Source organism: Sarcophilus harrisii, chromosome 2 (genome assembly GCF_902635505.1).
Source record: "Sarcophilus harrisii chromosome 2, mSarHar1.11, whole genome shotgun sequence".
Taxonomy (NCBI): domain Eukaryota; kingdom Metazoa; phylum Chordata; class Mammalia; order Dasyuromorphia; family Dasyuridae; genus Sarcophilus; species Sarcophilus harrisii.
The window spans coordinates 308,128,336-308,150,544 of record NC_045427.1 but is presented as its reverse complement, the minus strand read 5'-3'; the positions used below and the strand labels follow the sequence as shown (position 1 = coordinate 308,150,544).

At 34.9% G+C, this 22,209-nt stretch overlaps 1 protein-coding gene across 5 annotated transcripts in view; it reads right to left on the bottom strand.

Annotated features, from left to right (window-relative positions):
* Nucleotides 1-22,209, bottom strand: part of DPF3 (double PHD fingers 3) — a 330,115-nt gene that overhangs the window by 153,714 nt on the left and 154,192 nt on the right. Inside the window, exons 1-2 of one of the 5 annotated variants that reach the window (XM_031952578.1) lie at nucleotides 18,608-18,796; nucleotides 15,443-15,603 (exon numbers count right to left, since the gene is read on the bottom strand). In XM_031952578.1, the coding sequence (XP_031808438.1) occupies nucleotides 15,443-15,603; nucleotides 18,608-18,657 (211 nt within the window). In that variant the 5' untranslated portion in view covers nucleotides 18,658-18,796. Of the gene's footprint in view, nucleotides 1-15,442; nucleotides 15,604-18,607; nucleotides 18,797-22,209 lie in introns of those variants that run through there. The other 4 variants (XM_031952581.1, XM_031952580.1, XM_031952582.1 and 1 more) reach the window with 4 other exon arrangements.

Genomic DNA, 22,209 nt, shown 5'->3' with positions numbered 1-22,209 from the left:
CTAAAGGGATTTAGCACCCTTTCATAGAACCTAGTAAAATGATCTTCTCAAATGATGTATCAGTGTTTCCATTTTCCAGATATAAAGTGAGAGAGAGTCATTCAAAAATAAGCAAACAAATTGGAGAATAACAACTAAAATGACCAGATAAGATAGGAAATCTGTACTGGAAGACAAACAATTTTAAAAGCATTTTCAAGATATTCCACAAGAGTATCAAAAAATGAAAAAGATTCTGGATAATATTATTAACAATACCCTGAAAAAACTCTAATTCTCTAATATCAATCAAAAATATTTTAAATGCCAACTACATGCCAGGCATTGGGAATACAAATGGAAAGGATAAAACAATCTTTTGTGAATACAAGGACCTTACTATCTAATAAAGAAAACAAAAGGTACATATACAAATATAAATGCAACAGAAATATAAATGAATAAAATGTATTTAAAGTGGTTTGATACAAGATAAGTTGAGAAGGAGGACACTACAGTTGGAGAAACCAGGAAAAGCTTCATGCAGAAGATATTACTTGAATTGAGACTTAGAGGAAAAGAATTTTGTGTTCTTTGAGATAGAGATAAGAAGGGATTGTATGTATTTCAGACATATGATTCAGAGTAAAAGCACAGAAATGGGAGATGGAATATTATGTGTGAGGAACAAAGAAAAGACCAATTTGGCTGAATCACAATGTACAAAAAAAAAGAAATGATGTCCAATGATTCACTATATCCACTTTCTACCTCCTATAAAATCTTTCTATCTAGAATCCCCTGGGAAATAATAAGAAAGTACAAATAAAAGGAGTTTAGCATTACCAGATCTCAAACTATATGATAAAGCAGTAATACTTAAAACTATTTGGCACTAATTAAAAAGTGGAAAAACAGATCAATGGAAGAAAATAGATAACCAAGAATCTGAGGTAACTGAAAAGAGTAGACTAGTGTTTGATAAATTTATAAGCAGAATTTCTCTTTTGACAAGAACTACTAAGAAAACAAGAAAACTGTTTGAAAGAGCAGTTTACAGGAACATATTACACTCTATGTGATAAACTCAAAATAGATAAATAACCTGAATATTAAAGTTCATGACATAAAAAAGAAGAGAATAAAATCAAATCTATCACAACTATGGTTAAGGGGAGAATTCTTAATCAAACTAGGAATAGAGAAAATTACAAAAGATAAAATAGATGATTTTGACTATATTAAAAAGCTTCTGCAAAATTAAAAGATAAATCATACAGCAGAAATAAGATTTGTATCAAATATTATATATCCAAAATAGATAATACAAATATATTACCAACACCATTCTCTCACATATAAATACTCAAACAACATGAACAAATTTCAAAAAAAAAAAAACTAGCAAATTATATATGACCAAGAGAAAACCTGTTCTAATTCAATAAGAGAGATATAGAGAGTCCTCATTAAAATGGTGTCCAAAGTTTTTTAGCCTATTCACCCAAGCTCATACTTCTTATGCAGACATGCATAGGTGAAGATACTAATGTTTCTCTTGATTTCTTAATAATTTTCTGATCTGGTGTTCTTTTTTAAAAAATTAATTATTGAAGTATATGTGAGAGAAATAAGTTCCTCTGCACCCATTCATGATACCAAAAGAAGCAGCACCCTAACTGGAGGAATTCTTAGGAGTGAGGAAAAAACAGAAAACAATGAGATTGTCCTTCCAAGGAATCCCTAAGAAGGGTAAAAGGCCACAGCAGCACCAAAACCAGAGATAAACCAACCACACATCTGTTAACAGAGTCAACAAAGCTACCAGCCCTTTGAATCTGTCAATTCAACAATCATTTATTAAGTACCTACTATGTGCCAGATACTATTCAAAGCACTGGAGAAACAAAGAGCAAAAAAAAAAAAAAAAAAAAAAAATAGTTCCTGCTCTCAATAACAGTCTAATGGGGGAGACAACATTCATACAACTATGTGCAAACAAGGCACGTCAAGATAAATTGAAGATAATCACAATAATAAGTCCCAGACACACTCAGGGAAGTGAAAACCAATAACAGGAACCCAAGGAATCCTGTTCTGGACCAAACATAGCCTAACCACTCCTTTCAAGATCATAATAGGAAACAAAGCCTGGCCGTGATACAAAGTATCAAATCAAGAAATTTGGTTCAAAATAATTAGGTAACTACTAGAAGATACCAACTACTATGAAGAAATATTAGAAATTAAGAGATTCCCCAAAGGGAAACTCAGAAAAGAATAACTTCATATAAAGTACAGATTCATAAAAAGAAAGACATATGTTAAAAATAATTCTGAGCTTTCATTTAATTCTTGTAAATTTGGAAAAATGATTTTAAAAATAGAAACAGTAGGTGTTGGAGGGGCTGAGAGAAAACAGGCACAATAATAAACTTTTGGTGAAGCTATGGAATGAATTAATTATCCCATCATTTTGGAATTATTCCCAAAAAGTGACTAACATTTCCACATCCATTGACCAAGCAAACCCACTCCTGGGTTAATAACCCCAGTACAATGAAAAGTCCAATGCATACTAAATTATTCACAGCAACACTCTTTGTAGAAGCAAAGAACTAAAAACAAAGTAGATGCTCACAAACTGGGAAGTGACTGAAAAAAACCCTAAGCCATATAGATAAAATGGAATGTTATTATTCTGGGAAAAAATAGTCAATATGAATATTTTGAATAAATATGGAAATGTATGTATGAACAGATGCAGGGCAAAATAAGCAGAATCAAGAGAATAATACATATAATAATATAAATGAATGTAATATAATGTAACAATGTAAATAAATGTAAATGAAAAGTGATCTCTAAAAAGAAGTCCAAATCTGGGCAACTGAAAAATCAATAAAGGTTGTAGAGAACAGATAATGAAACATACCTTTCCCCTCACAACAAAGAGACAGAGGAATACTAAAACAGAATAGTGTATATGATATCAAGTATGGACACTGTACAGGATACTTTTGATTGTTTTTGTCACTAGGGAGTATTCAATCCAGAGGAATGTAGAAGGATGCCTGTGATATAGACAAAAAGGTGACAACAAAATAGATTTTTTAATGTTTTATGAGAACAGTTTTCCGTATATTGAGGTTATTCTTCAGAAAAATACACAGGCTTTTGCAGGCAGTCCTCTACAGCAAACCACATCTCTGTCATATAATTGATGGAGAGATATAGAAAATATACAATCACACTGTGTTTATTGTTTGTTGATGATCAAAAAAAAAAAAAAAATTGACTCAATACAGCAAAACTAACCTTAAAGGATCTGCTACAACAAATGTGTCCCTAATGCAATGGAGACAGCTAAGCAGTATGAGAGAATTAAGCTCTGGGCTTAGAGTCAGAAACACTTGAATTTAAATACTGTCTAGAAACTTACTAGCTATGTGAGTCTTGGCACATCACTTAAACTCATTTAGCCTCAGTTTTCTCATCTGTAAAATGGGGGTGATAATAATAGCATCTACCCCACATGAGATCAAACAAAATGCCACGGTTAAAGGACTCTGAAAACCTAAAATCTAGCTATTATTATTACACAAGCTTCCTTGATAGATACATAAAGAGATAACTTTATTCATTAATATTAAGCAAGGAATAAAAAAGGGGAAATAAAAACCAAAGTTGTTTGCCACTTTCATGAAAGAAGTCAATTACAAAATCTAAATAGAAAAGGATGACTATGTAGATGCTAAGATTCTCCCAATACTCCCCTCTACAGAATGACATTTGGTCAAGTGGATCAAATCTCAAGACTCTAGAAGGCCTCCTCAGTGAAATCTATGACAATTCAAAGGAGATTAGTTTAGTATTCCATGAAGGAAATAAAAAATGGATAGTAAGTGGGCTAAGCCCAGATTTAAATAAAAAGAGAGGAACTTTCATAATATTTGAGAATATTGTACAATGTAATAAAATATCTCAAGCTGTTTCCTATAGTCAAAATTATTTTTTTCACACAAATATTTTCAGGAGGTTGTTCTGGGAGTAAACTATGGAACACCATGGACTCGAAAATCAAAGGTTCCCAAAGTAATGGAATAATGCATAGTGGGAGCTGTTCATCCTTCATTTTTATGAGGACCAGTGATATTATGGGATGATGTCTTGACATGAACATGAATTGAATTTAAGTGAGACAGGGTTGTACAAAGTCATCAGCTTCACTCTCTTTTCCAGTGTCATCAAAATCCAATAGCAAGAAAATCAGAATGACTTGTGATGGCCCAGGATGCAGTGGATGACTTTTGCATCTTCAATGTCTGACCAAGCTCAAAGCACTCCAAAGCACATCCTTTAGCTGCCTTTATGGTCATTGGAACAAATTATCTACCCATTCCTCAGGAGGAAATCTTCATATACTTGGGGTAGACATCTCCCTAACTCATTGACAAGTTTAACCCTTGTCAGTTACTCTTAATCTAGTTTAGCCTTTCTACCAAGACAGTTTACCAGGATGTGGCCACTGTGCATGTGACAGCTTCTTGGAGCCATAGGTGAGAGTTGAGTGAAAGGTGTATATCAAAGATGAAAAAGCAACCCTGAGAAGGAGTTAGCAAGCATAGGTGCATCCCTTACACTCCATACTGGTAAGAGTAAAAAGGCTACACTGATGCTCAAGAGGTGAGATTTAAAAAATTATCATGATGGACTTGGCTCTTTTCAACAATAATTCAGACTAATTTCAATTATACTTGTGATGGAGAGAGCCATCTGCATTCAGAAAAAAGGGCTATGGGGACTGAATGTGGATCATAATATGTTATTTTCACCTTTTTGTTATTTGCTTGCTTTTTTCTCAATTTTTTCCTTTTTGATCTGATTTTTCTTGTGCAGCATAATAAATGTGGAAATATATTTAGAAGAATTGCACATGTTTAATGTATATTGGATTACTTGCTGCCTATGGGAAGGAGGTGGGGGAAGAGAGGGAGAAAATATTGGAACGCAAGGTTTCACAGGGGTGAATGATGAAAACTATCTTTTCATGTATATTGAAAATAAAAGGCTATTATTTTTTAAAGGGGGAAAATTATTATGGACAAATATTTTAAAAGATCTATAAAATACTTAGGCCCAGGAGGATGCCTTCAGAATATTGAGTGGATCCTTTACAGAAGGAAGGAAGAAAGGAAAGAAAGAAGGGAGGAAGGGAGGGAGGAAGGAAGGGAGGAAGGGAGGAAGAGGGAGGAAAGGAGGAAGGGAGGGAGGAAGGGAGGAAGGGAGGAAGGAAGAGAGGAAGGGAGAAAGGGAGGAAGGGAGGAAGGAAGGGAGGAAGGGAGGAAGGGAGGGAGGAGGAAAAGGGAGGAGGAAGGAAGGGAGGAGGAAGGAGGGAGGGAGGAAGGACGGGAGGAGGGAAAGGAGGGAGGGAGGGAGGAAGGGAGGAGGGAAAGGAGGAAGGAAGGGAGGGAGAGAGGGAGGGAGGAAGGGAAGAAGGAAGGGAGGAAGGAAGGGAGGAAAGGACGAAGGGAGGAAGGAAGGAAGGAAGGGAGGAAGGAAGGAAAGGAGGGAGGAAGGGAGGGAGGAGGGAAAGGAGAAAGGGAGGGAGGGAGGGAGGAAGGGAGGGAGGAAGGAAGGAAAGAAGGGAAGGAGGGAGGAAGAAAGGAAAGAAGGGAGGGAGGGAGGAAGGGAGGGAGGAGGGAAAGGAGAAAGGGAGGGAGGGAGGAAGGAAGGAAAGAAGGGAGGGAGGGAGGAAGAAAGGGAGAAAGGGAGGGAGGGAGGGAAGAAGGAAGGGAGGGAAGGAGGGAGAAAGGGACGAAGGGAGGGAGGAGGGGGGGAGGGAGTCTACTGAAGTAGACTATAATTAAATTACTTGTCCAAGACCAAACAGTTGGTAAGTGTCTGAAACTGGATTTAATCTAAAATCTTCCTGACTTCTACTCTATCCACTGTACCACAACAGGCACACATGAGTTGTAATCTGCACCAGTGAAGGGAGTATCAATACAATGTGGTCAAAGTTCAAAATATTCTAAATTCGATAGTTAACTTAATCTTTTATTATTCAAAAAAAAAATGTGAATTAAAAAATCTAGTCAGAGTTGATTACCTAAAGTCATTTGGGTGAGAATGAAACATGAAACTCTGAATCCCATCCTGATTCCCATCTATCTATTCAACAAAAATATAGGGAGTTGAATTTATCATCCACTATCCTGAAATCTAGCATTCATCAAATGACTGTTGTTCTTTTGATTCTTTATTTTCATAAAAATGAAAATTAAGAGTTTAAGATATGATTTGAATACTAAATTCCCAAATACTATCTTATTTAATCCCAGATCACTGAATATATTTTTTAAATAAATGGAACTGGCCATGGTACTTAAAATCAACTTAAAATAACTTTGGATTGGCAGTATCAAAATCAAATACATAAGAATCCCTGCAGATAATATATTGACTTAATCTTCAAATGGAAATTATCTGTGTTTTATTAAATTTTTCATTTTGTTAAAAATTTCTCAATTACATTTTAATCTGATTCGGACCCTCCAGAGAATGTAGTGAGTCACATTCAGCATGTATGACACCTCAGTTTTAGATGACTTGTAGCAGCATCTAACTCCTGCTCTCCTTAAGTTACTGTATAAGTATTTGTTTTCTCCACAATAGTTGTGTGCCTAAAAAGTTGTGGATAAATTGATTTTTCTAAATCAATTAACCAATCTTTGATTGAGCACTTACTATTTGTCAGACACTATGCTAAGATATAAAAATATTCCTTGCCTTCAAGAAGCTAGCATTCTAATGGGGGAAATTACATACAATCAGAACATACAAGATAAATACAAAACAGATGGAAAGGAACCTCAGAGGAGATAGTGCAGCTGGGAGTGACCAGGAAAGGTTTTCTACACTAGGGACATCTTATTCCCTAAAGGAATCCAATGGTAACTCATTTTGTAAAACAAACAAGTAGTTTAACTTTTTTATGGTAATCTTGCATTTTATATATCAGGTTTGCTTAAAATATACTTTACTATATAAGTAACCCCTGCCTTTTTCTATCTCTGTAAAATGAATTTATTACACTGCAGTTGTCTGTAATTGGGCTAGCAGAATTCAGTTTCATTCTTCTTTACTTGTACTAATCTTGCAATGACCTGAATCATTAAATTTTACTTATCTCAAGTCAATTCCCGTGTGTGCTAATACTATTCTCTATTACCTTGATGGACAAGTAATGAACAGATGAACATTACCTGTAGTCTGAGTATACAATGAGTATTTAATAAGTACTTTAGAATTTCAGAGCTAAAAGGTACCTTAGTCTAGGTCAAATCACTAATTTTGCAGATGATGAAATTTGATCATGCCCTATAAAGGTTATATCTTAGTTGATGGGAGAATTGAACATTGTACTAGTCTTTCAAGTACAATATTAAATAAAAGTGGTGATAATAGGCATCCTTATTTCACTCCTAATTTTATTGGGAAGGCTTCTGGCTTATCTTCATTACAGATAATGCTTGCTATTGGTTTTAGATAGGTACTACTTATCATTTTAAGGAAAGTTCCATTTATTCCTATCCTTTCTAGTATTTTAATAGGAATGAATTATATTTTATCAAAAGCCTTTTTAATATTTATTTTAATTAAACTAATATTACCAATATTAAATTAATTTAATAATAGTAATAGATAAAATTACTATTATAATTTAAATATATTTATATTAAGATAATCATATGATTTTTATTGGCTTTGTTATTACATGGTCAATTACCTAATTGATTTTCCTAATATTGAATCATCCCTGTATTTCCAGTAAAAATTCTACCTGATCATAGTGATCTTGTGATATATTACTGTAATCTCTTTATTGTTATTTTATTTAAATTTTTTGCACTGAGATTTCCTAGGAAAATTGGTCTAAGTTTTCCTTCTCTGTTTTGGCTCTTCCTAGTTAAAGTATCAGCACAGTATTTGTGTCATAAAAGAAATTGGCTCTTTAAATGTTTGGTGATTCATTTGAGAATACATCTGGTCCTGGGGGAGAGGGGTTTCCTAGGAAGTACATTGATGCTTATTCAATTTCTTTTTCTAAGATAGAGGCACTTAAATAATCTATTTTCTTTTCAGTTAATCTGGGCAATTTATAATTTTAAAATATTCATCCATTTCACTTAAATTGGCAGGTTTATTGGCATGCAATTGGGCAAAATAGCTCCTAATTATTGCTTTAATTTCTTCTTCAGTGGTGGTTGACTGTATCTTTTTCATTTCTAATACTTGCAATTTTATTTTCTTCTATTTTTAACCAGTTTATCTCTTTTATTGACTTTTTCATAAAACCAGCTCCTATTTTTATATATTAGTCTTCTTTCAATCTTAGTAATCTCTCCTTTGATGTTCAAGATTTCCATTTTGGTGTTTAATTGAGGATTTTTAATTTGTTCCTTTTTTCCAGTTTTTCTTAGCTGCATGACCAATTCATTGATTTGCTCTTTCTCTATTTTATTGATGTAAGTGCTTAGAGATATAAATTTTCCCCTAAGTACTGCTTTGGCTGCATCCCATAAATTCTGGTATGTTGTCTCATTGTTGTCATTCTCTTTAATGAAATTATTGATTGTTTCTATGATTTGTTCTTTGACCCATTCACTCTTTAGGATTAGATTACTTGGTTTCCAATTAATTTTTAATCTGTTTCTATGGCCCTTAATTCAATGTAATTTTTATTGCAGTATGATTTGAAAAAAAATACATTTAACATTCCTGCTCTTCTGCATTTGGTTGGGAAGTTTTTATGTCCTTATACATTGTCAATTTTTGTGAAGGTGTTGTTATAACTGGCGAAAAAAAAATGGTATACTCCTTTCTATTTTCATTCCATTTTCTACAGAACCTCTACAGAGGTCTCTAAAATTTTGTTCATCTCCTTGGCTTCTTTTTTATTTTTTGGTTAGATTTAACTTCTGAGAAGGAAAAGTTAAGGATCTCCACAATATAGTTTTACTATCTATTTTCTCATTTAACTTTTCTTTCAAGAATTTGGATGCTTTACCATGGCATATATATATTTAATACTGATATAATTTCATTGTCTATAATTCTTTTTAGTAAATTGTAATTTTCCTGATAGGTCTATTTTTGCTTTTTCTTTGTCTGAAATCATTATTGCTGCCCCTACTTTATTTACTTCTGCTAAAGCATAATAAGAATCTTGGGTTTTTTTGCTGAGACAATTAGGGTTAAGTGACTTGCCTAGGGTCACACAGCTAGGAAGTGTTAAGTGTCTGAGATCAGATTTGAACTCAAGTCCTCCTGATTTTAGAGCTCGTGCTCTAACCACTGCACCATGTAGCTGCCCCCTTGGTCCTTTCTTTTTACTCTGGGTGAGTCTCTCTGTTTTAAATGTGTTTCTTGTAAACAACATATTTTCAAATTCTGGTTTTAATCTATTCTGCTATCCATTCCCATTTTATTGATAAGTTTATCCCATTCACATTCACAATTATGATTACTAACTATTTATTTCCTTCCATCTAATTTTCTCCCATGTATCCTTTTCTCTATCTCTTTTTTAATATGTCTCTCCTTAAAAGTCTGATTTGCTTCTAACTACTACTTCCTTTAATCCTCCCTCCCTTCTATAAACTCATTTTCTTTTAATCCCTCACCGTCATATTTCCATATAGAGTAAGAAAGATTTCTATACCTAACTGATATGTTGGGTATATGTTGATTATAACTGGTATGTTATTCCTTATTTAGCTAATTCTGGTCAGAGTACTGTTCAAACATTGCCACTACCCCCATTTTCTCCTCCACTACAAAAGCTCTTTTTTGTGTGCCTTTTTTACGTGAGATAATTTTCTCCATTCTACCTTTCCCTTCCCCTTTCTTTTTCACCCTTTAATTTTATTTTTTAAAATCATCCCATCATGCTCAACTCATACCCATGTCCTCTGTCCATGAATACTATTTCTAATTGCCCTGATAATGATAAAGTTCTTAGAGTTACAAATACTATCTTCCCACACAGGAATGTAAACAGTTTAACTTTATTGAATACCTTATGATTTTTCTTTCCTGATTATTTTTCATGCTTCTCTTGAGTCTTATATTTGAAATTTAGCTTTTATTTTTTCATCAGGAATGCTTGAAAGTTCTCTGCTTCATTAATTATCCATTTTCTCCCCTGAAAAATTAAACTCAGTTTTACTAGGTAGATTATTCTTGGTTGTCATTTTTCTGACTTCTAGATTATCACAGGCCAAGCCCTCTGATACATGGCTGCTTGCAATATTTCCTCCTTGAATTTAGCTGTAATATATTCCTAGGAGTTTTCATTTGGGGATTTCTTTTAGAAAATGATTGGTGAATTCATTCAATTTCTATTTTGTCCTCTGATTCTAATAAATCAGGGCAGTTTCCCTTTTTGATTTCTTGAAATACTATGCCTGGAGTCTTTTTTTGATCACGGTTTTCAGATACTTCAGTAATTCTTAAATTATCCCTGTTAATCTTTTTTACAAGTTAGTTGTTTCTCTAATGAGATTTTTCACATTTTTTCCTATTTTTTTTTCATTTTAAAATTTTATTTCATTGTTTCTTGATGTCTATTAGAGTAATTAGCGTCCACTTACCCACTTCTAATTTTTGTTTGTTTTATTTTGCTTGTTTTTTGTTTTTGTTTTTTGCTGAGGCAATTGGGGTTAAGTGACTTTAAGTGACTTGCCCAGGGTCACACAGCAAGGAAGTGTTCAGTGTCTGAGGTCGGATTTGAACTCAGGTCCTCCTGACTTCAGGGTTGATGCTCTATCCACTGCATCACCTAGCTGCTCCTCCATTTCTAATTCTTAAGGAATTATTTTTTTGAGTGAGTTTCTGTACCTCTTTTTATCATTTGGACAATTCAACTTTTTAAGGAGTTTTCTTTGGTGGTTTTTTTGTCAACTTATTCCATTTAACTACTTATGCTTTTTAGGGCATTCTTTTTACTGGATTTTTGTACATCTTTTTTTTTCTCTTTTGACCAATTCTTCTCTTCAATGGATTTTTGTGCCTCTTTTACCATTTGGTCTTTTCAAAATTTTCTTGAATTCCTTTCATTTGTTTTCTCAATTCTTCCTCTTCCTCTCTTATTTAATATTTAAAATCCTTTTTGAGCTCTCCCAAGAATTATTTTGGGGCTTATTTTTTTCAGTCTGTTTCGTGACTTTTAACTTTATGTTAAAGTTAGACTCTGTTCTCAGAGTGGAAAGGACACTATTTCAAGTTTCATCTTTTAAATGCTGCTGTTATAAGAGCTAGTTGGAGGGGGGGGAGGGAGTGTCTATAAATTTTCAGTTCTTCCAAGGTGGTATGATCTAAGGAGAGGTGTGGTCACTGCTCGCTTGAACTATGCTCAAATCTGCAAGAGACCCCAAGCACTCTTCTCTACTCTGGAAATGTGATCAGGGCCCCTTCTGCAGATGCAAGTGTTATTGTTCCTTATGACCTGGAAACATAACTCAGGCCTCTGCCCTCTGCAGCTATAAGAACTAGTGTTCCTTTCTGCCTTGGACCTACTCCCTTGAAACAATTACAAGCACTCTTCTTCACCCTGGAACTGACCAGGGCCCCTTCCTCACTGTGGCCACAACCTCAAATGTGCCAGTGTTCCTCTATGCTCTAGGACTGTGACCTGGCCCAGAACTGTATATAGGGAGATGGAGCAGGGTCCTATACCCAAGATCAGCAAAGGATCCTATACCCAGGATCAGCAAAGGATCCTCTCTGATCTTCTGATCAGCTGTCCAACTTACCATCTGTGAACTGAGAGATCCTAAAGCTACTTCTGTTTCTGATGCAGGCATTTCAAGGGCCTTCTACAAGATTACCAGAGTGTGTCCTATGCTGTACTATTCTCCAGGCCAACCACCACTCCAATGAGACTTACTTTTCCTGCTGACTTTTTAAGTTGTCTTGGACTGCAAAATTGCTTTGTCTTAACTTTTTGTTACTTCTGTTTCAGAATTCAGTTTTGGGAATTATCTTTAATTCATCTGTAAGGAGTATTCAGATAACTTCCTTCCTTTATTATACCATCTTGGCTCTGACCTTCTATCCTATTTATGTTAAGGGTAACCACCATTCTTCCATTCACTTCCATTCACTCATCTTTACAAACTAAAAGTCATCCTTGAATGTTCATTTTCAATCATTTCCAGCATCCTCTCAGTTTCCAAGTCTTGTCAAGTCTGCCTCTCAAATCCATATTGCAACTGCCCCTTTCTCTTCACAGATAGAGTCACTGTCTTATAGTACAGACCCCTAGCATCTCTTGCCAGGACAGTCATGATAGCTTCCAGGTTCTTCTCCCTCCAATCCATCCTCCTCACAGCTACCTGTGAACATATATCTCACTCCAGTAGAATGTAAGATCCATCAGAGCAGGGATTATCTCATTTTTGTATTCTATCCCCAACAGAAAACAATGTCTTAGATGCTTTTCAATCAATTGATTGATTTGTAGTATTTTGTCTGATCTTCATCTTTGTTCTTATCACATTCTTCCTTCTATCAAAATTATGTTTGCATTGTTCATTTCCACTATTAGATTATAAGCTCCTTGAGAGCATGAATTATGATCCATTTTTTTATCTACATAGCAGATCATCATCATAATCAATAAACATTTATTAAGTGCCTATTGTGTTAGGCACTAGCTAAACATTGAGCATGCAAAAAAATAAAGTAAAAGACAGTCATTTAGTTGCTCAATAGGTTCATGTTGAATTGAATTCCACAATGTGTAGTTTATTGCTAAATGTGCCAAGAATGTTACTTCTGAGGCATATGTGAGCCTGCCTACTCATTTCCCACCTCTATAACTCTTCATGTACTGATTCATCAGAACGCACCTCACTCAAAGCCAAGCACTGGCTATATTTCTAAAACATAGCTTGGTCATTCCTGACAGCATATCAAAACATAACAGACTCAAAATACAAAGTATTGCCTTGGGAGAAATGTGACTGTCCACAATCAGCATGGCCATAGAAAATCCTCCCAACAAAACTAATATTGAAGAAGATTGTTCATGATCCCTTCTTTGCTTTCTGTGATGAACCCAAGCTTATTTATGGAGGAATATATATATATATATCCCTGTAAAGTTTAAATTATTGTAACAAAAATAGTTTAAAATTTAAATTGATCTATATTTATAACAGCCCATAATGAACATATGAATAATAACTCACATTTAGATAATGCTTTCCTTACAATAGACCCAAAACATAATGGAAAGGAAGGAAATAATCAGGACTGCTTCCTAACACTTCTTAAGGGAAACCCCCTACCTATGATGTTACAGAATGTACAAAACTAATTTAGCATCTTAAGATTGACAATAATAATGATAATAATAACAATGTAATCTCAAAATCTCAGATTTGAGAGTAACCCCAGAGTCTGTTCTTTGCCCAAAGCATAAATTCCATTTATAATATCCATGACCCCTCTACCTTTATATAGCTTTGTTAAGAAGTTTTCCTTAATTGAAATTTGCTTTCCTCAGATCCCTGTGGTTTGGTTCTCTTTCTGCCAAACAGAAAGTCTATTTCCTCTTCCACAAATATTTAAAGACTATTATATTTCCCCCTAAGCTTTCATTCCTCTATAAGGTGCACCCCTGATGCTTCCAGATTTTCTCTACAACGCCATAGAAACCTCTTCCCCTTGGAAGTCCTTTACCTCTGAACTTCTTACCTTAGAATCAGAGAGTAATTGTAGCCTCTCTTCATGATTGACTGGTTCTTCCCAAAACCTCTATTTTAAGAAGAAGGTCCAAGCCAGCCTTGTTTTCATTCCACTTTCAGCATCCTTCCTGACTTTTCCATTCTTTTGCTACCATTCCCTATTCCCCTCCTCATACCACTACCCCCCATAGAGTACTTTCATTTCCTTCCCTTTCCCCACTTTTCAGCTTCCTTTTATGTATTGTCTTCCCCAATAGAATGTAAGCTCCTTGAAGGAAGAGACTGGCTTTCTGCTTATATTTGTAATGTCAGTCAAACTAAAACTGTTAAAGAAGTTTGCTTAAAAAGGCCAAGGTCTCCCATTATATCCAGTCCATCTCCAGTCATCCTCATCTCTATCTGGCCATTGGACCCAGATGGCTCTCAAGAGGAAAATGAGGCAGGTGACTTTGCACAATTCTCCCTCCCTTAAATCCAATTCACTTGCAAGTCAAGGCAAGGCCTCTCTGATATCATGTTCATCTTTGAGAATGAAGAACAAAACAAGTGGGTCTATTCCTAGCCCTTAGTATGGGGTCTGGCACTGTAAACTCATAATAAATTCTTGTTGATTTGGCTGTTTTCTCTTTTTCAGTCCAGATATTACCCTATCTTCCCACTGATCCTTATATGCCTGATTTTAATACAGCTCAACATCCTATTCAACCTCCCTTGTATATAGCCCAGATTATCAATGTTCCTCGTAAAATATGGTTTTCAAAACTGAACACAATATTCGAGATGTAGTCTGACTAGGGAGAAGTACAATTGAACACTATCCTTCAATCATTGTCAGGCTAAGTTTTTGGTTATAGAAGTAGTGTACTTTAGCAGATCAGACACTTACACATACTGTCTATATAATCTTAAGAAGATAATTTAGCCTCTCTCAGCTTCAATTACCTCATCTGTAAAATAGGGATAATGGCACCTACCTGATAGAATTGTTGAAAAAAACAAAGAAGATAGCATAGGTTATTTGCTTTGCGATTCTGAAATAACTATATAATATTAAGTATTATGTTGCTATAAATATTACTGATGTTTATTTGTTACATTCTATAATTAATATTATTATTATTATTATAAATCATAGAGTATGTGCTGATCTGTATTAGAAAGAGAATTTCCTCACTAGGATATCTCTACACAAATTAAATTATAGGTCTGTTCAAAAAAGGTTCAGGGAGTCAACTCAATTCAATAAGCATTTAATGAGAAACTCCTATGGGCTGTAGTATGTTAAAAAATGGGATTACAAAATTTTAAAAAATGGAACCACCCTCACCCTCAGGGAATTAACATTCTACCACTGGAAAGCAACATATATATAGACATACAAAATTCAGACATTGTAAATAAAAAGTACTTTGAAGAGGCAAACACCTAGGATCATCGGGAAAGGAGATTTTTTTAGCTGCCACATTGCATAATTCTCTTTCACATAATTTGCTTCCTAGTCTTCCTTCCCCATTTTGTATTTAGGCAGTTAAATTTTAAATTTAAATAGCTCAGATTTTTATAACACTATTATTTCTACAAGGCATATGTTCTCATTAAATCCTATGAACCCATTGAGGGAATTCTATCAGATAAGTGCCATTATGCAATTGTGTATATGTACACACACAAATCTATGTGCCCACTTCACAGACTACATTGCCCACCTGGTCCCCGATGCCTCTTTTCCATCCAGATATAACAGTTGTTCTGGGCAACGCCAGTCTGGGAGTCAAGGAAGGGGAGACGCACACTACGTTCAGCGCATAGCCTCGAGTTATAGCTACGGCAATGTTCAATGGCTTCCTTGTAGAACTGATCCCCGAGCCTGTCAAGAAGAAAAGAGCAAAGAGCAGAAACATTAAACTTAATGTATGTCTCTCTCTCCTCTTTCTCTTTTTCTCTCTCTCCTCTCTCTCTTCCTCCTCTCTTTCTCTCTCTCTCTCTCTCTCTCTCTCTCTCTCTCTCTCTCCCTTTCCCCCACACACACATATACACACACACACACACACACACACTCCATATTTTTCTGAAGAGTTCTGAGTCAATATGATCTCATCATTTTCATCACATTCCTAGAAATAGATATGGGACAGTCATCATTTCCTACTTATGAAAAAAGGTAATACCAATGAATCAAGATCTATTTGGTACCAGAGTAAGCCTGAGCAGATTCTCCCTGAACAGCTAAGTGGTACAACGGACAGAGCTCTGCATCCAGAGTCAGGTTGAATCTGGTTTCAAATGTGACTTAGATACTTAGTAGTAGTGTGACTCTAAGCAAGTCATTTTACTTTTGTCTGTCTCAGGAAAATGAGTTAATACATGTAAAATACATTGTAGACTTGAAAGCACCATATAAATGCTAGCTATCATAACTCTGCAAAGCATTTTTACAATCATGTAGAAAAGGCATGCATTATTATCCCCATTTTACAAATCAGGAATTTGAGACACAGACAATCCAAAGTCACCTACCTAGATAGGAATTGGAGTATTCTTTTTTAAACATTCTTTACTATCAGGGTTGCTATAATAGTAAATTGCGATATAATTGTAAAGTTCTTTGCAAACTTTAAAGTATTAAAAAAAAGTATTAAACATTATTATTTTTACTCTAAAATTTTCCAAGTAACTTAAAAACCCCACTAACAATAAGAATAAGATGCCGAGAATTAACTGCCTTTAATAAAGATTGGTTCATTTGAGAAGAAACAACCAACTGTGCTTCAAATTGTCCATGAAGATGATAGTTGCAGCCAACCTGCTACATGGCTGGGAAACATCTCTATTCTGGACATCAGATTAGACTGTAAGAGCAATATTATTCACATAGTGTATTTATTTACTAGTGAATTAGTGTCCCCACCGGGAAGTATGTCATCATAAAGTGAGGACTAGCCTTGGAGTCAACAAGACCTGAGTTCAAGTTCTGCCTGACACATGCTTTTGTCATGATGGCAAGTGACTTAAACCTTCAATGCCCCCTAGAAAAATCTCTCTAAAGATTGTAAATTATAGATGAGTGCTAATATGCTTTGGAGTATCAAAAGGTTCCTTTTATAGGTCCTGACCCCTAGTACAAATTCTGCCAGATGCTACCAAGTTGAGAATGCCTTACATTGTTCGGTGATTCCTGACTCTTTGTAATCTTATTTGGGCTTTTCTTGGCAAAGATACTGGAGTTGTTTGCCATTTCTCTTACCAACTCATTTTACAGATGTGAATAATGAGGAAAATAGGAGTTAAATCAGGGTCTTGTGTCTGGGGCCATAAATTCCAGGTCTAGTCATTCTATCCACTATACCACCTAGTACTAACCTTACAATAGGCTAAAAGGCCATAAGTTCAAGACTAGTCTAAATAAATTTGGGGAAATTCATCAGCAACACCATTCTTTGGCCAGAACATTGGCCAAGTATTATGATTTTTTCCAGCCATAGGAACATTAAGGCATCGAGAGTTTAGGATATTTCAAAAGTAAAAATCCAACAAATCTTTTAAAAAATCATATATTTGAAGAAAAACAACAGTGATAATATGCTAACAATATTTTCTAATATTTCTAACAAATCTAGATACAAAATATCACCTTTGAGGTCTTTTGACAAGAAAAAAGAGGTCTGGTTAAATGTGGCAAATTTCAAATTCCTGAGTGTGTGATTCTCTTCAGTTAATATAAATGCTATTAATTTGGAGAAATTGTAATTTTCTGTATTACAATTTATTTGATAAGTTACATTCCAGGGACTAAAAGAACATTGTTTGTGCAGTTGATTAGAGGTAATATATGAAAATGACCTTGAAATCAAAATACATAATAACCACAACCAACTTTGTACATGGGGAGTGAGGGAAGAGGGAGTAGTCAGTGAAGAGAGAAAAGTGAAGATTCAAATATAACTGCTTAACTGTCCACCAGTTAAAACTTTCTTTTGAACAGGGAAGGGAGAGAGATCAACTCAAAATGAAACCATATAATAACGAACCTTTGTTTTGCTTATATTTGAAAATGAGAATGGAAAAATGGGGGAAATAAAAAGTTTAAGCTAATAGTTCTAAAAAATATATCAATAAAGATAGAAAATACAGTTTAAAATATTTATATTATTTTTAAAGCAGCAACATGGTATAATGAATAATGGACATGCTGGAGTCAAAAAAAAAAAAAAAAAACAGGATTCAGATCCTGTCTGTTCAAGTCATTTAATTTCTCAACTCCCCCAAATATCTTTGAGACTAAAGTTACAGAGGATCTGACAGTCTGTATCAGTAAAGAATACATACACACACACACACACACACACCATTTTCACAATAGGAGATCTCCACATAGACAAAATCATAAATCCAGAACCTTACCTCTCCCAAAAACCTGTATTAGAAAAACTAAAGCAAACCCCTCGCTTTAAGAAGATTTGTTAACCTTTTCACATTTCTAAGGTACCATTTGCAAGTTACCTGCTACACTATCCAAAACCAATCCTCCCAAAGAGTTAATTAATGCATGTGAATTTTGGCTTCCTTCTTTCCAGGATGTGCATGCTCATTTAATATTCTCAAATCACAAGAAAACATACATGCATGTATGAAATTGTTAATACCAGCTCCCAACCAAAGTGTAATCAAATTAAAGCAAATACATATCACACACAGCTGGAAAGGAACAGAGGGGAGAAAATGAGAGCTTATTAAAATGCTATAAAACGAAATGGCACATAATCTGGTGTAATCAAAGTTAGTAACAAGAAAGAGAAGATTGACAAGAAATAAAGAACTAAGTTTTCCACAATGTTTAAGCCTGCACGGCGCTCGCTGAAATTCCTCCTCACCCAAAATGCAGGAGCTTCGTAGTACAACTGAGAATTTTTGCAGGAGCCATAGTAGAAGGAAGATGAAAACAACCTGGCCTAGATTTCCTTGGCACTAAAACACCTTGCCCCGATGAGCTGCAGTCATTACCAGCTAGCTACACCACCACAACAACAATGATGAGAGATGAAAAGAAGATACTATGTCCAGTTGTCCAGGAACAGTAATCTAAGTTCTTTTGAAGGCCTGCCAAAAAGATGTCAGCTATTTAACTATTTAAACACTGGATATTTTGCTTGAAAGTAGGTTAGATGAAATTGAATATTGTGTAATTATAGTGAGCAAGTTTGGTCCCAGAGTAGAAATGAGAGAATATATCTCCCTCCTTTCTTTGCAGAGGTGGGGAACTATGGGAATGAAATATCACATTAACTATTGATGTATTGGTTGGTTTTACTAAATTGCTTTTTTTTATTTTTTTTTATTTTTTGTTACAAGAGATAGCTCTCTGGGTGTAACAGCTGGAATTTGAAATAACTAAGGAAACAAAGATTTGTGTTTCTGAGCATATTGATTTATTAGGCAATTCATTCCAATTGCATAACAAATTGAGACAGATCTCCTCAGCGTGCCACTGAACTCCAAATACAGGGGGAGATAGATCTCTATGTATTAAAAGAAAATAATTAATAGGTTATCTACCAGAATACAAGATTAGGTAATCTGATTTCTAACTGGAGGAAAGGTGATGGATTTTCCAATCAGTTGGGAAAGGATCAGTGGGTTTTGAAGTCTTTCCTTTCCCAGAATTGGGAGATGCTAATTAATTTACCTTCATTTTACAAAACAATAGCTAATTTAGGCCATTTATTTTTCCAGGAATGATTTCCAAAAAAACAAGATGGAAGATAATAATACATGTGATAGCGCAAGACAGAATCAGTGTTCATGAAATGGAATCTGATGGGTTCTCTTGATCCTCACACCAAACCAACCCCATTTTGTAACCAGCCTTAGATCTATTTTGTCAAGATAGGGATAAAGAAAGAAAGGAAGAAAAAGTGATGTTTTTTAAAAATCAACAAAAATGAGAGAAAAGTAGGTTACTTCACAATTGAACATAAAAAGTAGCAAAAAGAACACTGATCCCAGAATCATGAGATCTGAATTCGAATTTTACCTCAGATACTAGCTGTGTGATTGTCAAAAAAATCACTTACCCTCTGAGTCTCAGTTTGCTTTTCTGTAAAATAGGAATTGTGAGATTTGTACTCCTTCTCCCAGAGTGGATGTAAGGCATGTATTTTGTAAACCTTAAATTGCTTTAGAAATATACCTATAGAAATATTAGTGACTAATAGAAAAGACACAGGAGTAGAAGTCAAAAGACCTGGATTTTAGACCTGGTTACATATCTTAAAGGCAAATGACTTTGTCTTTATAGATATTTTCATATGTGTTGGTAAGTATGGGGAAAGAGAGACACACACACACAGAGATACAGAGACACAGAGAGAAACAGAGACAGAGATAGAGATAGAGATAGGAGGGAAGAAGGGAGGGAGGGAGGGAAGGAGATGAAGAGAGACAGAGAGAGAGAAAGGGAGAGACTTCTATAATATGAGTGAAATGGACTAATTAATCTCAAAAAATCCTTCCAAGTTTATATATAAACTTGTGGGGTTTTATACCTATGATCCTATGATTTGATGATTTCATTAGTTCTGACAGCCTAGGGTACTATGTTTTCATTGAAAACAAAACCCCTTGGGGAAGGAAAGGAGGATAGGGGGTAGGGAAGGAATGAAGAAAGATTTCCAGTAAGCATTCCCCTGCAATGTTGATAATGCACTTCCACAGAACAATCCAAAAGCAGAGGAAGCAGAAAATGAATTTGCTTAAAGTGAAAAATAAAATTGTAAAGTGCTTATAGATTATGAATTTGATCTTGTCTAAACATAACCCCATTATTTTACGCTTGGGGAATCCAAAACCTACAGAGATTTAGTGACTTTTCACAGACTACTTGATGACATAGTCAAGATTAAGTCAAATTAACAGCATTTGTTAAGCACCTACCTACTATGTTTCAGGAAGGCAGACAGAAGGCACAGGGGATAGAGAACTTGGAATCAGGAGGAGTCATCTTCAGATGTGGCCCCAGACACTTACTAGCTGTATGAACCTGGGCAAGTCACTTAACCCTGTTTGCCTCAATTTCCTTGTCTGTAAAATGAGCTGGAGAAGGAAATTAACACCAATATCTTTGACAAGAAAACCTCAAATGGGATCACAAAGAATTTGACACAAGTAAATAACAATAACAACAACAATATGTCTGGCACGATGCACTTAATTTCTCAACTCCCCCAAGCATCTTTGAGACTAAAATTACAGAGGATTTGACAATCTGTATAAGTAAACTCAAAACACACACACACACACACACACACACACACACACACGCACGCACACACACACACAAAACCACCAGTTTCTACAATAGGAAATCTCCATATAGACAAAATCATAAAGCCAAAACTTCCCCCAAAAAAGTATTAAAAAGCTATTAAGTGCTGAGAATACAAAGAAATTTAACATGGTCCTTGCCCTCAAGGAAATCATAGTCTAATGGGAAAGACAACATACAAACAATTCAAGTCATTATGTACTATTAAGATATTTACAAGATAAATTGGAAATAATTTCAGGGGTAAGGCCCTAGAATTAAGAGGGATTAGAAAAAGATTCTTGCAGAAGATGTGACTTTAGATGAAACTTAAAGGAACCTAGAAAAGCCAAGAGGCAGAGATTAGGAGGGGGAGAATGCCAGGCATGAGAGATAGAGAAAATGTCCAGTTAGGAGAGAGGGCATCTTATACAAGGAACCCAAGGCTAGTGCATTGAAGAATATATCTAGGGGAATAAGGGAAAGATAAGAAGGGGCAATGATATGAAGGGCTTTAAAAGCCAAACAAAAAATTTATATTTGATTGTCTAGATAACAGGGAGCCCCTGGAGTTTATTAAATATGGGAATGACATGGTCAGAACAACATTTTGGGAAAATCCTCTTGATAACAGAGTGAAGGATTTGCAATGCAATGTTGCTTCCAGCATACTCTAGCAGCACAAGTTATGTAATTCAGTGTCTCACAATAAATGGAAGGAAAAACCCAAACAAAATATCATTTCTAGTGAAAAGTCTAATGTTTTGACTTTAAATGTCATTGTTCAGTTGTTTCAGTCCTATCTCTTTGTGATCCCATTTGGGGTTTTCTTGGCAAAGATACTGGAGTGATTTGCCATTTCTTTTTCATTTTACAGATGAGGAAACTGAGGCAAATAGGGTTAAGTGATTTGCTCAGGATCCCACAGTTAACTGAAGAATATGAATCATAAATCAGAACTTTGCCTCTCCCAAAAAATGTATTAAAAAAAAACTATTAAGTGTAGAAATGTTGAATGGTCGTTCTCAAGAAAATCACAATCTATTGGGAAAGACAACATACAAACAATTCAAGTAATTACATATAATTAAAATATTTACAGGATAATTTGGAAATAATTTCAGGGGGAGGGCCCTAGAATTAAGAGGGATCAGAAAAGGCTTTTTGCAGAAA